The sequence below is a fragment of the Ursus maritimus genome, unplaced genomic scaffold (assembly GCF_017311325.1).
Source record: "Ursus maritimus isolate PB19 unplaced genomic scaffold, ASM1731132v1 scaffold_26, whole genome shotgun sequence".
Lineage (NCBI taxonomy): Eukaryota > Metazoa > Chordata > Mammalia > Carnivora > Ursidae > Ursus > Ursus maritimus.
In genome coordinates, this window is record NW_024425119.1 from 2,766,446 (window position 1) to 2,779,104 (window position 12,659).

General features: G+C 34.9%; 1 protein-coding gene across 5 annotated transcripts in view; it reads right to left on the minus strand.

Moving 5' to 3' along the window:
- Window positions 1-12,659, minus strand: part of ERC1 (ELKS/RAB6-interacting/CAST family member 1) — a 555,538-nt gene that overhangs the window by 451,892 nt on the left and 90,987 nt on the right. For all 5 annotated transcript variants that reach the window (XM_040642009.1, XM_040642008.1, XM_040642006.1 and 2 more), the window contains one exon: window positions 5,153-5,569. In XM_040642009.1, the coding sequence (XP_040497943.1) occupies window positions 5,153-5,569 (417 nt within the window). The remainder of the gene's footprint in view (window positions 1-5,152; window positions 5,570-12,659) is intronic.

Here is a 12,659-nt window from a genome sequence, read left to right on the forward strand (position 1 = left end):
TGTTTCATGATCTAGCTATCTATTGCTGTGCCAGTACCACACATTTTAATAACACTGTGTTTAAAATACGTGCATCATGATCTATTTAAGCAAGTGTTCCTGCACTATTCTTCTTGCAAATAAACCACAACATCATTAAGGCATGTTTCAAATCATTCCCATTACGATTACATTAAATTTACAGATTTGGGGTAAAGTGACATCTTTATATTAATGTTCCCATCTACACTGTAATGAAAATTTAGCGTATCCTTTCCATTACCGTTACAGATATTATGTATTCCATTTCCTTATCTAATTGTACCACCTAACACTTCCAAAATAATGTTAAATACTGATGAACACAACCATCTTTGACCTCTTTCTAACTTCAATGGGCATTTCTAGTATGTCTCAGTAAGCTTGATGCTGGCTATACGTTTGAAATATGTTTATAATATACATTTATTATGTTATTATTTATTTAAATCTTACCATAAAAGTAACATTCAATTCTTATTTTTATTCATTTTGTTTCATTTTTCAATGAAAATGTCTGTAACATTTTACCTAATATCTTTGAGACAACTATCAAATACCACAAGGTTCTCTTTTCCTTTTACCTAATACAAATTGTAACTATGTATGACATATTGAGCCATTCTGGCATTCCTGGAATAAACTCCTTTTGATCAGAGTACCATCATTTTATCATAATGCTGATTCTATCTGCTAATATTTTATTTATAATATGTATAACTGAACTCATAAGCAAAACTAGCTTTGGGGTTTAACTTGTTTTCAAACCTTCATCAGGTTTTAGTACCCAGTGGTCCCACCAGGGAAAAAAAACTCAAAACACTATCCTTTCTACAAGTTCCAGGTTTAAATTTTGCCTGCATTTCAACGTATTCATCTAACATTTCTTGAAGACCCACTGTGTATTTGTTAGACACTAGCAAAATACAGATTTTTTTAAAACACGTATCTTTGGTGGGGCACCTGGGTGGCTCAGTCAGTTAAGTATCCGTCTCTTGATTTCAGCTCAGGTCATGATCTCAGGGTCCTGAGATGGAGCTCCAGGTTAGGCTTCCCGCTCAGCAGGAAGTCGGCTTGAGGATTATCTTCCCCTCCCTCTGCCCCTCCCCCCAACTCTCTCAAGTAAATAAATAAATCTTTAAAGTAAACTTTAAAAAAAAATGTATCTTTGGGGGCACCTGGCTGGCTCAGTAAAAGGAGCATGGGATTCTTGATCTCAGGGTTGTGGGTTCAAGCCCTAAATTGGCTGTAGAGATTACTGAAAAATACAATCTTCAGGGGGGTGCCTGGGTGGCTTAGTTGGGCAGGTGACCAACTCTTGGTTTCAGCTCAGGTCATGATCTCAAGGTCATGAGACTGAGCCCTGTGTCAGACTCCGTGTTGGTCATGAAGCCTGCTTAAATTTCTCTTTATCCTTCTGCTCTTCTACCCCCCCCCCCCCCCCCAGCTCGCAGTCTCACTCTCAAAAAAAAAATAAAATCTTTTTTAAAAATGCATCTTTGATGTAAAAACTTAAGTGAATGATGAACAAACACACATGTAAATATAAATATACTATGATTGATTCATCTACATATGTGTATAAAGCTGCACAAGGAAAACTTCGCAGAAGAACTGAAATTTGGTTTAAGTCTTGAAAGGTAAATAAGAGAAACAGAAAAGAGAACAAGAATTCTAAACTTTTTTTTTTTTTTTTTTTTTTTGGACATTTGGTCCCAGGGGCACCTGGGTGGCTCACGCAGTTAAGCATCTGACTCTTGATTTCACTCAGGTCACAATCTCAGGGTTGTGAGATAAAACCCCACTTAAGGAGTTTGCTTCTCTCCCTCTGCCCCCACCCACTCATGCTCTCTCGCTCTCTCCCTCTCTCCCTCTCTCTAAAATAATAAACCTTTAAAAAAAAGAACATTTGTTTCTGAAGCAATCATTTCCACTTGCTCTTAAATAATTTTAATTTGTATGACCCAAAAAAATGATATTATGTTACTAATGGCAACAGGAATTGTGTATTGGTATGATTGACAAGGCCTTTATTTCTTTTTTTTTTTTTTTTTTAAGATTTTATTTATTTATTTGGCAGAGATAGAGACAGCCAGCGAGAGAGGGAACACAAGCAGGGGGAACAGGAGAGGAAGAAGCAGGCTCATAGCTGAAGAGCCTGATGTGGGGCTCGATCCCATAACGCCGGGATCACGCCCTGAGCCGAAGGCAGGCGCTTAACCGCTGTGCCACCCAGGCGCCCCTAGGGCCTATATTTCTTTCCACATTATGTACATAAATGGGACTTGATATTTGTAGAGCTTGTTATTTGAAAATCAGTCTTAAATTCATGTTTTTTTCTACCAGTTTTTCAAATTCACCATCTTTCTGATTGTTCTCTGCCAGAATAACAATGTGGCTTTTCACAATCCTTAACTATTCATCACTTATTAACTCCCAAACTCAAAATTAAATAGACGTAATAAAAAAGAATGAGATCTTGCCACTTATGACAACATGGATGGACCTAGAGGGTATCACGCTAAGTGAAATAAGTGAGACAAAGACAAATATCATATGATTTTACTTATTTGTGGAATCTAAAAAACAAAATAAATGAAAAAACAAAAAGCCAAAACACTCCTATAAATATAGAGAACAAACTAATGGTTGCCAACAGGGGAGATGGGTTGGGGGGGATGGGCAAAATGGGTAAAGGGGAGGGGGAGGTACAGGCTTCCAGTCATGGAATGAATAAGTGACAAGGATAAAAGGTACAGCAGAGGAAATATAATCGATGGTATTGTAATAGCATCGTGTGGTGACAAATGGTAGCTAATATTGCGGTAAGCATAGCGCATTATGTATAAACTTGTCAAATCACTATATTGTACATTTCAAATTAACATAACATAGTATGTCAACTCTACTTCAATTTAAAAATTTTTTAAATAAGTGGGCATAGGTAGAAATATTCAGAACAGAAGCATTGAAAACATAACATTCAAAATTCATGCTGGAACGGATTTCCTGTTGCATGGTGTGTAAGATTATCACAACTTCTCTAACAGTGTTCTATGGCCAGGCCATAAAGTAAATTAAAAGTAAACTGAAACAAACTCAGGATGTTCCTTGACATAGCAGTTGATTAACGATTTTCTAAGATACTACCGTCTGGTAATTTGAAGAGCATAACATGTACATAGCTGCAGATTAATCATAAGAACACATTATATGCTGCTGGGAAGATAAACTAGTCCAATCACCCTGGAAGACAGGATTATTCGGTTTTAAAAATGTACACGCACTTTGAGCAAATTCATTTCTAGGAATCTGTCCTAAACACAAAAATCAATGTACAGAGATATATGGTTAAGGATATTCAGTGCAGCACAGTTTTATAATACTGAAAAATTAATATGAAAATAAAATTTTCAACAGTAAAGGGTATTCAAATAAATGTAAATGGAACTTTATAAATTCATCAGAAATTACAAGTCTCTACATTAACCTGACAAAAGAAAGGTGGTCAAAACAAATTATTAAGAAAAGCAGGTGACATTGCATTATGCATACCTGCACTAATACAATAGCCGCTAGCTGCATGTCGACACTTTAAATTTGATCAACCAAATTTAATTCTGGATTAATTATATTTAAAAGAATTTAAAATTCAGTTCCTCAGTCACACTAGCCACATTTCAAGGGCTCCGTAGGCACATGTAACTAGTGGCTACCATAATGAACAGAGCAGATACAGAACATTTCCATCATCGCAGAAAGTGATACTAGACAATACTAAATGATAGTATTCTTTCTTTTTTTTTTTTTTTTTAAGATGTATTTGTTTACTTGAGGGAGAGAGAGCACAGGGAGGAAGGAGTAGAGAGAGAGAATCCCAAACAGACTCCCCACTGAGTGCAGAGCCCGAGGACACGGGGCTCGATCCCTGGATCACACAACCCTGAGATCATGACCTGAGCCAAAATCAAGAGTCATATGCTCAACCGACTGAGCCACCCGGCGCCCCTAGTATTCTATCTTCTTAAGAGAAAGAAATAGAAACAACGTATACATAATAAAAATGACTAATGACTGGAAATATATATGTAACAGTTAGCAGTAGGTAATGATACCTGGAGTTTTAATTTTTTGCTAACCTATTTCCTAATCTTATTACAATAACATTCAATGAACTGATTGTATAATAAAATCATGTATTTAAAAAACACTGAATTTCCCCTTTATCAAAAGTAAAATAACTTCACTGTAAATAAGTATTTCAGAATTTTTATAAAAGAAGAAGTTACAGAACTTCAAATTTAGAAGTATTCTTTTAAAGTTTCTATCTTTCTGCTTGGGGAATATTCCATTTTTTTAAATTTCTTTCCTCATATTTCATTCAGACTGGCACTAATACAATTCTGAGATATTTCTCCCCATCTAAATGGCTGAAGTCTTGACCACATATAGAGAATTATTTGTCAACTTTTTTTAATTCATTTTTCATTTATACTTTCTTAAAATGAATCCTTACCTAGAGAAGTGAAAAATTACCAACAGTCACAGTGGTCAGCTAAAGTGTGAGTTTCCTCTATAAAAAATAACTGCAGTGTGCCTCTATGTCATTCTTTCTCACTGTGCCTCCATGGTAGCAAATGATTTTTATTACATATCTTTTATAGCAAGGCAAGTTTCCATGGAAACCACGGGGCAAACATCCATTACTACTGCCAAGGATTACATAAGCACACCTAAACAGAGGTAACCACTTACTTTCTTTTAGTAATATTCTAAAATTAAATAATAGGTACACTGATTCTTGTTTTGTTGCGTGTGTCTCTAAGAACAAATTAAGAGATGAGTAACAAAGAAAATTCTGTGCCCCTCTAGCAACAAAATGAGTCTACAGAAACGAAATGGAGAGGGGGGAAAAAGACACAGAAAGTTATCAAGCCAGTACACAAACCAGTCAATGCCATCTCATGCAAGAGAGCAAATCAGAATAGAAATCAGTGAAGCACTTAAACACCAAAGAAGAAATTCCCTTCCACTAACTCGGTAGAACATATAAATTTATCTAAGCCAAGATGCTGACTAATCAGAGGAAAAAAGACCATCAGCAAGTCTAAACAACGGAAAAAGCATCACTCACCTCTCTCAACATACTGTTCTCTTTTTCCTTCTGCTCCAAAAGGCTTTCTAGGTGGTGGACATGCATCTCTGCCTCTGCCAGTCGTCTTGTTCTCTCATGGTCTTCTTCAGTAGCCTTAGCAGAAAGTCCTTTGCTCTGCAACATCTCCAAAAGTTTCTTGATGGATTCATCCCGAGCATTTAAGGTTTGCTTCTGAGTCTCAATACGCAGCTCCATTTCCTCCAAAGTCTTTCGAAGAAGGAACAGCTCTTTGGCCTGCCGCTCATGCTCAGCATGTAGCCTCTGAAAGTTCTCCTCCGTCAGCTCTGCCACACAGGGTTCACCAGTCCTACTGTTACTATCTTGCTGAAACAGCTGGTTCAGGTCCCTTTGGATCCGCAATTCATCCTGGAGAGCTTGGATTGTCATTTGCATGTGCTAGAACCAAGACAAAAAAGAAAACCCCAAATCAGGTTTTCTCCTCAAGTAGGAAAAAAAAAAAAAAAGCAGATTGAGGAAGTCAGAAAGTAGCTACCACAGCTCTCAGAACACTGAATTCAATAAATTAGGATTCGCTTTATTCTGTTTTACATTGTCTTAAAAAAATGATTGAGATAATCTATAAAATCTCAGTTATTTAACTTCTGTTTATTCCCAACAGGAAACAAGGTAAGTACAACAGCTCCTAACTTTGCATGAGCCATGACAAAATAAAAATATTGTTCAAAATCAATAGAAGGTATTACATAGAACTAAAGGGGGGGGAGGAAAAAGGGGAAATCTACAGAAATACAAACACATCATACAAAGTTTCACCAAAACGGGTGCCTGAAGAATGGCGCAGTCAGTTGAGTGTCCAACTCTTGGTTTCGGCTCAGGTCATGATCTCCGGGTTATGAGATCAAGCTCTATACTGGGCTCCCTGCTCAGCAGGGAGTCTGCTTGAGATTCTCTCTCTCATCCTCTCTCCCTTTGCCCCTCCCCCCATGGCTCACGCACACTCTCTCTCATATAAATAAATTAATTTAAAAAAAAGTTTTACCAAAAAATATAAAGGATATCAAAATACAAAATGACTTTTAAGGATTTAAATTCACATATTTAATAACTAACATTTAATGAGTAGTATCAACTAACTTGTGCCAAATTGTGCCAAGCACTTTTTATGTGTTAATTCACTTAATCTTCATGACACATGTGCTATTATTTTGATTTTATGGATGATGATACTAGTCTTACAGAAATTTAAGTAACTTGCCCAAGATCACACAGTAAATGGAGATTTCACTGAAATCAAAGCTGTTCTCCCAGCCTACTGAAACTAGTACTACCCAGAGAAAAAAACACAACTTGAAGCTTTCAAAAAAGGGGGGGAAAAACAGACTATGAGAGCTTTTCATACAGGGAAAGATAACAATATAGGTGAGTAATTAAATGAAGATGTTAATGCAGATAAACTACAACATGAGAGAGCGTATCTTTAGCCTGTACCCCTAATGAAGGTATATGAACCTTTAATCTGAATGGATAAACTGCAGCTATTATACAAAGAATCTAAAAGTATGTCACAAGAATCATATTTTTAGAAATGAAGAAGCAACAACAAAATCACTCCTTCTATTGAAGGTATTTAAGGACTAGCAGTATGCCACAGTGGAAAGGACATGAACCCACAATCAGAAGACATGGATTTTAGCACCAGCTCTCACAGTAACTGCTATGCAATTTTGGACACAATGCCACTTTCTGCATTTCAGAGTTCTCATATTTAAAAATAAATAAGGATTTAAATACCTGCACCATCTTTTCATAGAGTTAATAATATCGTGGAAATCTTTGTAGTTTATATTTTAAAAACATATATTGTTGAAAAATTTGGGCAGACTACAAAATAGCAGTGTAGTAAATATCTCAAAGAAACAATCTGGCAAGGGTACAAAGGTGTATGTACAAAGATACTCATTCTTGTTTGTAATAGTAACACAATTAGAAACAACCTAAATAGATATTAATAGGTGATGAGCTACAGTAAATGAAAAATGCCCAATTTAATACTATGCACCCGTAAAAAAATAACAATGTGGATTATATTTACTGATTAAAAATTATGATCACAATGTATCATTTTAAGTATAAAAAAGCTGACTACACAATACCAAGTATTGGATGATCTCAATTCTAATTTTTTAAAAGAGCATATATACATGGAGAGAAAAGTCTAAAAGGATCTAGAAACAATCACCAATGACTATCTCTGGGTGTGGACAGTTTTTACATTTTTTTCATAGTTTTCTATACTATTTAACCATGTAATCCGTTTGTAATTAAAAAAAAAAAAACTCTTTTTACCTAAAACTAAGAGAAACAGACTTCAGAGATATCTACCTGGGTGCAGAACACTGTGTTCAATTTATTACCACTTTTGTTAAAAGGGAGTAATATTTACTATAAATCAAATATTCATAAGAAATAAAAATATTTCTGGAAAGTCACATAAATAATTTTTTAAAACAGTAAAACTAGAGGGTGCCTGGGTGACTCGGTTGGGCATCCAACCCCTGATTTCGGCTCGAGTCATGATCTCAGTCAGGGTCAGGAGATCAACCCCTGTAACGGGCTCTGTGCTGAGCATGGAGCCTGCTTGGGATTCTCTCTCTCCCTCTCCCTCTACCCTTCCCTATCTCTCTCTCTCTCTCTCTCTCTCATTAAAAAAAAAAAAAAAAAAGTAAAACTAGAATAGTTGAGGGACAACTTGTAAGAATACTTTACTAGAAATTTATTATATTCCTCTTGAAATTTTTTTTACCTGAAGTACAACTGACATTGAATTTTTTTTAGTAATAGCTTTACTGAAATACAATTCACATACCATAAAGTTCATCTGTTTTAAGTGTACAATCAGTGCTCTTTAGCATATTAAAAGTTGTACATCAAACACTACTAATTCTAGAACACTTCCATCACCCCTTAGAGAAATCCCATGCCAATTAGCAATTGCTTCCCATCTTCGCTCCTCCCAACTTTCCTCTTGAATCTGAATTAAACAGATGTACTACCCACTCAAAAATTAAATTAAAAGAAAATACCTATATTTTAAACTTAACAAAGAATGAAATTCTGACACATGCTACAAAATGGATGAAACTTGATATTATGCTAATAAATCAGTCACAAAAGACATGTATTATATGACTCCACTTACAAGAGGTATCTAGAGTAGTCAAATTTATAGATGCAGAAAGTAGAAGAGTGGCTGCCAGGTCTTGGAAAAAGTGGGGACTGAGGAGGGATGGGGAATCATTGAACAGGTATGGAGATCAAGTTCTAGAGATAGATGGTGGTAATGTCTGCACAACATAATGTACTTTATGCCACTGAACTGCACACTTGAAAAACAGTTAAGATGGTAAATGTAAGGGGCGCCTGGGTGGCTCAGTTGGTTAGGCGTCTGCCTTCGGCTCAAGTCATGATCTCAGGGTCCTGGGATCGAGCCCTACAACGGGGTCCCTGCTCAGCAGGAGCCTGCTTCTCCCTCTCCCTCTGCCTGCTGCTACCCTTGCTTGTGTTTTCTGTCAAATAAATAAATAAAATCTTAAAAAAAAAAAAGATGGTAAATGTAAGATTTACATTTACAACAATAAAGAAATTTACAACAATTTACAAAATTTACAAAATTTACAAAATTTTACAAAAATAAATTTGTAAATTTAACAATTTACAACAATGTTAAATTTACAACAATAAAGAAAATGAGGAAAAACTGATGCCTGCCATAAAATTCCAATGTATGGATATTAAATTATTCATGACTACTGATAAATATTTAGGTTGGTTCTCAGTTTTCACTATTACAACAGGCACCTTCCTATGTCTATCTTTGTACATGTATCCAAATTTTTCCTAGGGATAAATTCTCAAAGGTGGAATTAGAGGATATGCAATTATAATTTTGATATATATTAAAATTATCTCTAAAAGGGTCTGTACACATTTAAATTTATATCAAACCATATCTGGGAGTGGCCATTTCCCACACATTTGAAAACTCTGGGTATCTTCTTTCTTTTACTGGCATTTCTTCAATTACAAGCATGGCTGAATATCTATCCACATATCTACTGGCACCTTGTATTCCTTCCTTTGTGACTCATCTGCTCTTGTTCTTTGCCATTTGGTTATTTTCCTAAGTGGATTAAATAACCTTTGCCTGCTGTGTATGTTACAAATATATTTCCAAGCCTGTCATTTTTCTTTTAACAAAGTTTATGGTGACTATTATAGAGAATTTTTTTTTTTTTAGTACAAACATACCAACTGTTTCTTTCATGGTTTCTGGTTTTGCTATTATGCTTAGCAAGTAGTGAATTTTCAATTCTGGTAATCTTCAAACTTTTGAAAAGCACTGCTTTTTTCATACCAAGAATAAATTTATAAAAGTATCAGATATTTTAATTCAGGAATAGGACTTTTTAAATACATTTAACTGTCAGCATCACCCTGTAAAGATTCTTAACAGTTGTTAGAGTTCAAAACCTTTAATAAAAAGATGTGTCAAAATGCTAATAATTCTCTAAAATCTATGATCAATTCTACTTTCCTTCTTCACCTCTGGAAGTCAAAAAACCCAGATAAAGTCTGAGTGAATTTATCCCAAAGGGAAATAACCGAAGTTAAACTCAACAATGATATTCTTTTTTGGACATTCATCACCATTCAAGTCAGGAGAACCAGATGCTGACTATAGCTAATAGTCTCACATATACTTTAGCATTTATGATTAAATCTAGTATGGCAATTGTCATTTTGGTGAAAAAATAAATTACAGCTACTAATGTATCTACTTATTCAGCTCTGCTTGCACCCATCGTACTATGGAATAGAAATAAAATGATGGTCTGGTAGCCTAGAAAGCTACATAGCAATCTTCTCCACTGAAATAGGAATCAACATCTCTACTTTAGGCTACATTCAAGCTAGCTTCACTTTTAAAAAAAATCTTGTCAATTCCCTTGGGAGAAGAAAGAAGCAGGAGGCTAGAAGCCAGGCTACTCCTTCTCTAGCATATTCATACAGATGATAAAATGAGCAAACTTGCACATCTCACAGACATTTACAATGATCAACCAAAAACAGATAGATTGAATTTAGTGGAAAGATCTCAGTTGCAAGACATTAAGAGAATTTCTATTTGGGAATTCTGCTCATGACACTCTCCAAACATCTCACTCTTCTCACATTCCAAATGTTATACCAACACTTACTAGTCTACCACTTTTCACTCTGACATTCGGTTGATCTGGAAAGACTGGAAAAGTAACGGCTTAAAATTTCCTCCAAGGATTTTGCTATTAGTACACCAAGCTGTATCTCAATGAAATGGTAGGATACTGTGAACAACAGTAATGAAAAATCTTAAATCTCTGACAGGGGCTATGACTTTTATTAGAAAAATAATACATCTATCTGCAAAAGTGACAAAAGATCACAACAACCCTTCATACAATATATTTTAGATAAATACCAGAAGCTCCTGTGAGGCAGAACTTCCCAAATATAATCATTAATTTCTTGGAACAACATAACACTTTGATCCAGTTTATCCTCATTTCTAAAATGACAGAACTTTGTAGTCTCTGGAGCTATTTTTAGTTAGGAGGAAAAAAAAGAATACATTACCCCCCCACTTTTCCACTGGAATATGTTCCAAACCACCAGTGGATGCCTAAAACTATGGATAGTACCAAATCCTATATATCTTATGTTTTTTCCAATACATACATACCTATGATAAAAATTTAATTCCTAAATTAGGCATAGTAAGAGATTAACAAAAAAAAAGCTAAAATAAAATAGAACAATTATAACAATATGCTGTAGTAATATTTATGTGAATGTGGTCTCTCTCTCTCAAAATATCTCATTGTACTGTACTCAACCTCCTGATGATGATATAAGATGATATATAAGATGATGATATAAGATGATATATAAGATGATGATATAAGATGATATATAAGATGATGATATAAGATGATATATAAGATGATGATATAGGGTGATAAAATGCCTACGTGACAAACTTAAGTAAGGTGAATGACGCAGGCATTGTGAAGTAGTGTTAGGCTATTAGTGACTTTCTAACAGTAAATCAGAAGGGAAAATGAGGTCTGCTTCCAGATCACAAGTGACCACCAGTAACTGAAACCACAGAAAGCAAAGCAATGCAGAGGGGACTACCATATTATGGATACAAGAAAATGGTCATCATTACAAACAATACATCACGGAGAACTCAATGCACTATTTGTCAAGATGACCTGCTAAAAAAAAGTACCAGTAAGTATTGCACCATATTATGTTAAGTAAGAACAATTTTTTCTGAAACATATAAATGCGTACATTATGTAACTTTATTCACGTAAAATGAACAAGAGCTTATAATAATTCTTACTGAAGTCACGTGAGTCAAGTTTACAGCTCCCTCAGGCTATTTGATATTCTGATCTGTACTGCCACGTTACTATATCCCTAAAACAACAGCACTTACCAGACTAATCTAAAATGTATTTCTTTGTCTGTGTCTTCAATAAAAACTTTCTAGGACTTGGGGCTGTCATCTCTTTACTCTGGGGCACAGCACACTGGTTGGTATAGTAAGTACTCAATAAATTTTTGATTAAAGATTGACCAAAACAAATTTTGAGAAATTATTTTGAAAATAAACAGCCAGTAGATAGTCATGCAAACCAAGTCCCTGTAAAACTGTATCTTTCCCCTATAACACAATGATTTATTCATCTTCTCTAACAATTAGTTCTTTACCAACTAACACAAAAAAATTCTATCTTAAAAACAAACTATCCAAAATACAAAACACAATCCTAACAAAAAACGTTAACTATATTCTCTGGATTTATTCATGTTGTATTTTTTTTAAAGAAATATCTACACCCAATGTGACATTCGAACCCACAACCCCCAAGATCAAGAGTCACATGCTTCACTGACTGAGCCTGCCAGGCATCCCTGCATTTATTCATGTTTGATCCAAAGCAAAGAGAAGTATTTTTTAGTACTATACAAAGCACATAGAGTTCTCGTCCAAAACTAAAGCTTAAAAATTGATAGAACACAATAGTTACACAGATACACTCACCCACAAGCAGTATACCCTATCACAAATTGTAAATTAAGAACAATATTCAAGAGAGAAATGGGACACATACATGTAAAGCACTTATTCTACATGCAATATATTCAAATGAAGTTTGGAACCTATTAGAGACCACTATCAGCTAGACTCATGAATCTTTAATATGAAAAGAAAGTATTCTAATTTCTATCATTTTAGAAGGTGAGTTTACTTGGTGAGTAATTTAATGAGTCTGAATCTCAGAGACTGAGACAGTGGAAAAGCCTATAAGGTAATTCACTTCTTCTAATCATCAGTTTACTATTCTTTCAGTTGATGACGAGGATTTATTTTCTGTGCAGCAAATATTAAACCAAAACCAAGTTCTCAAACTAA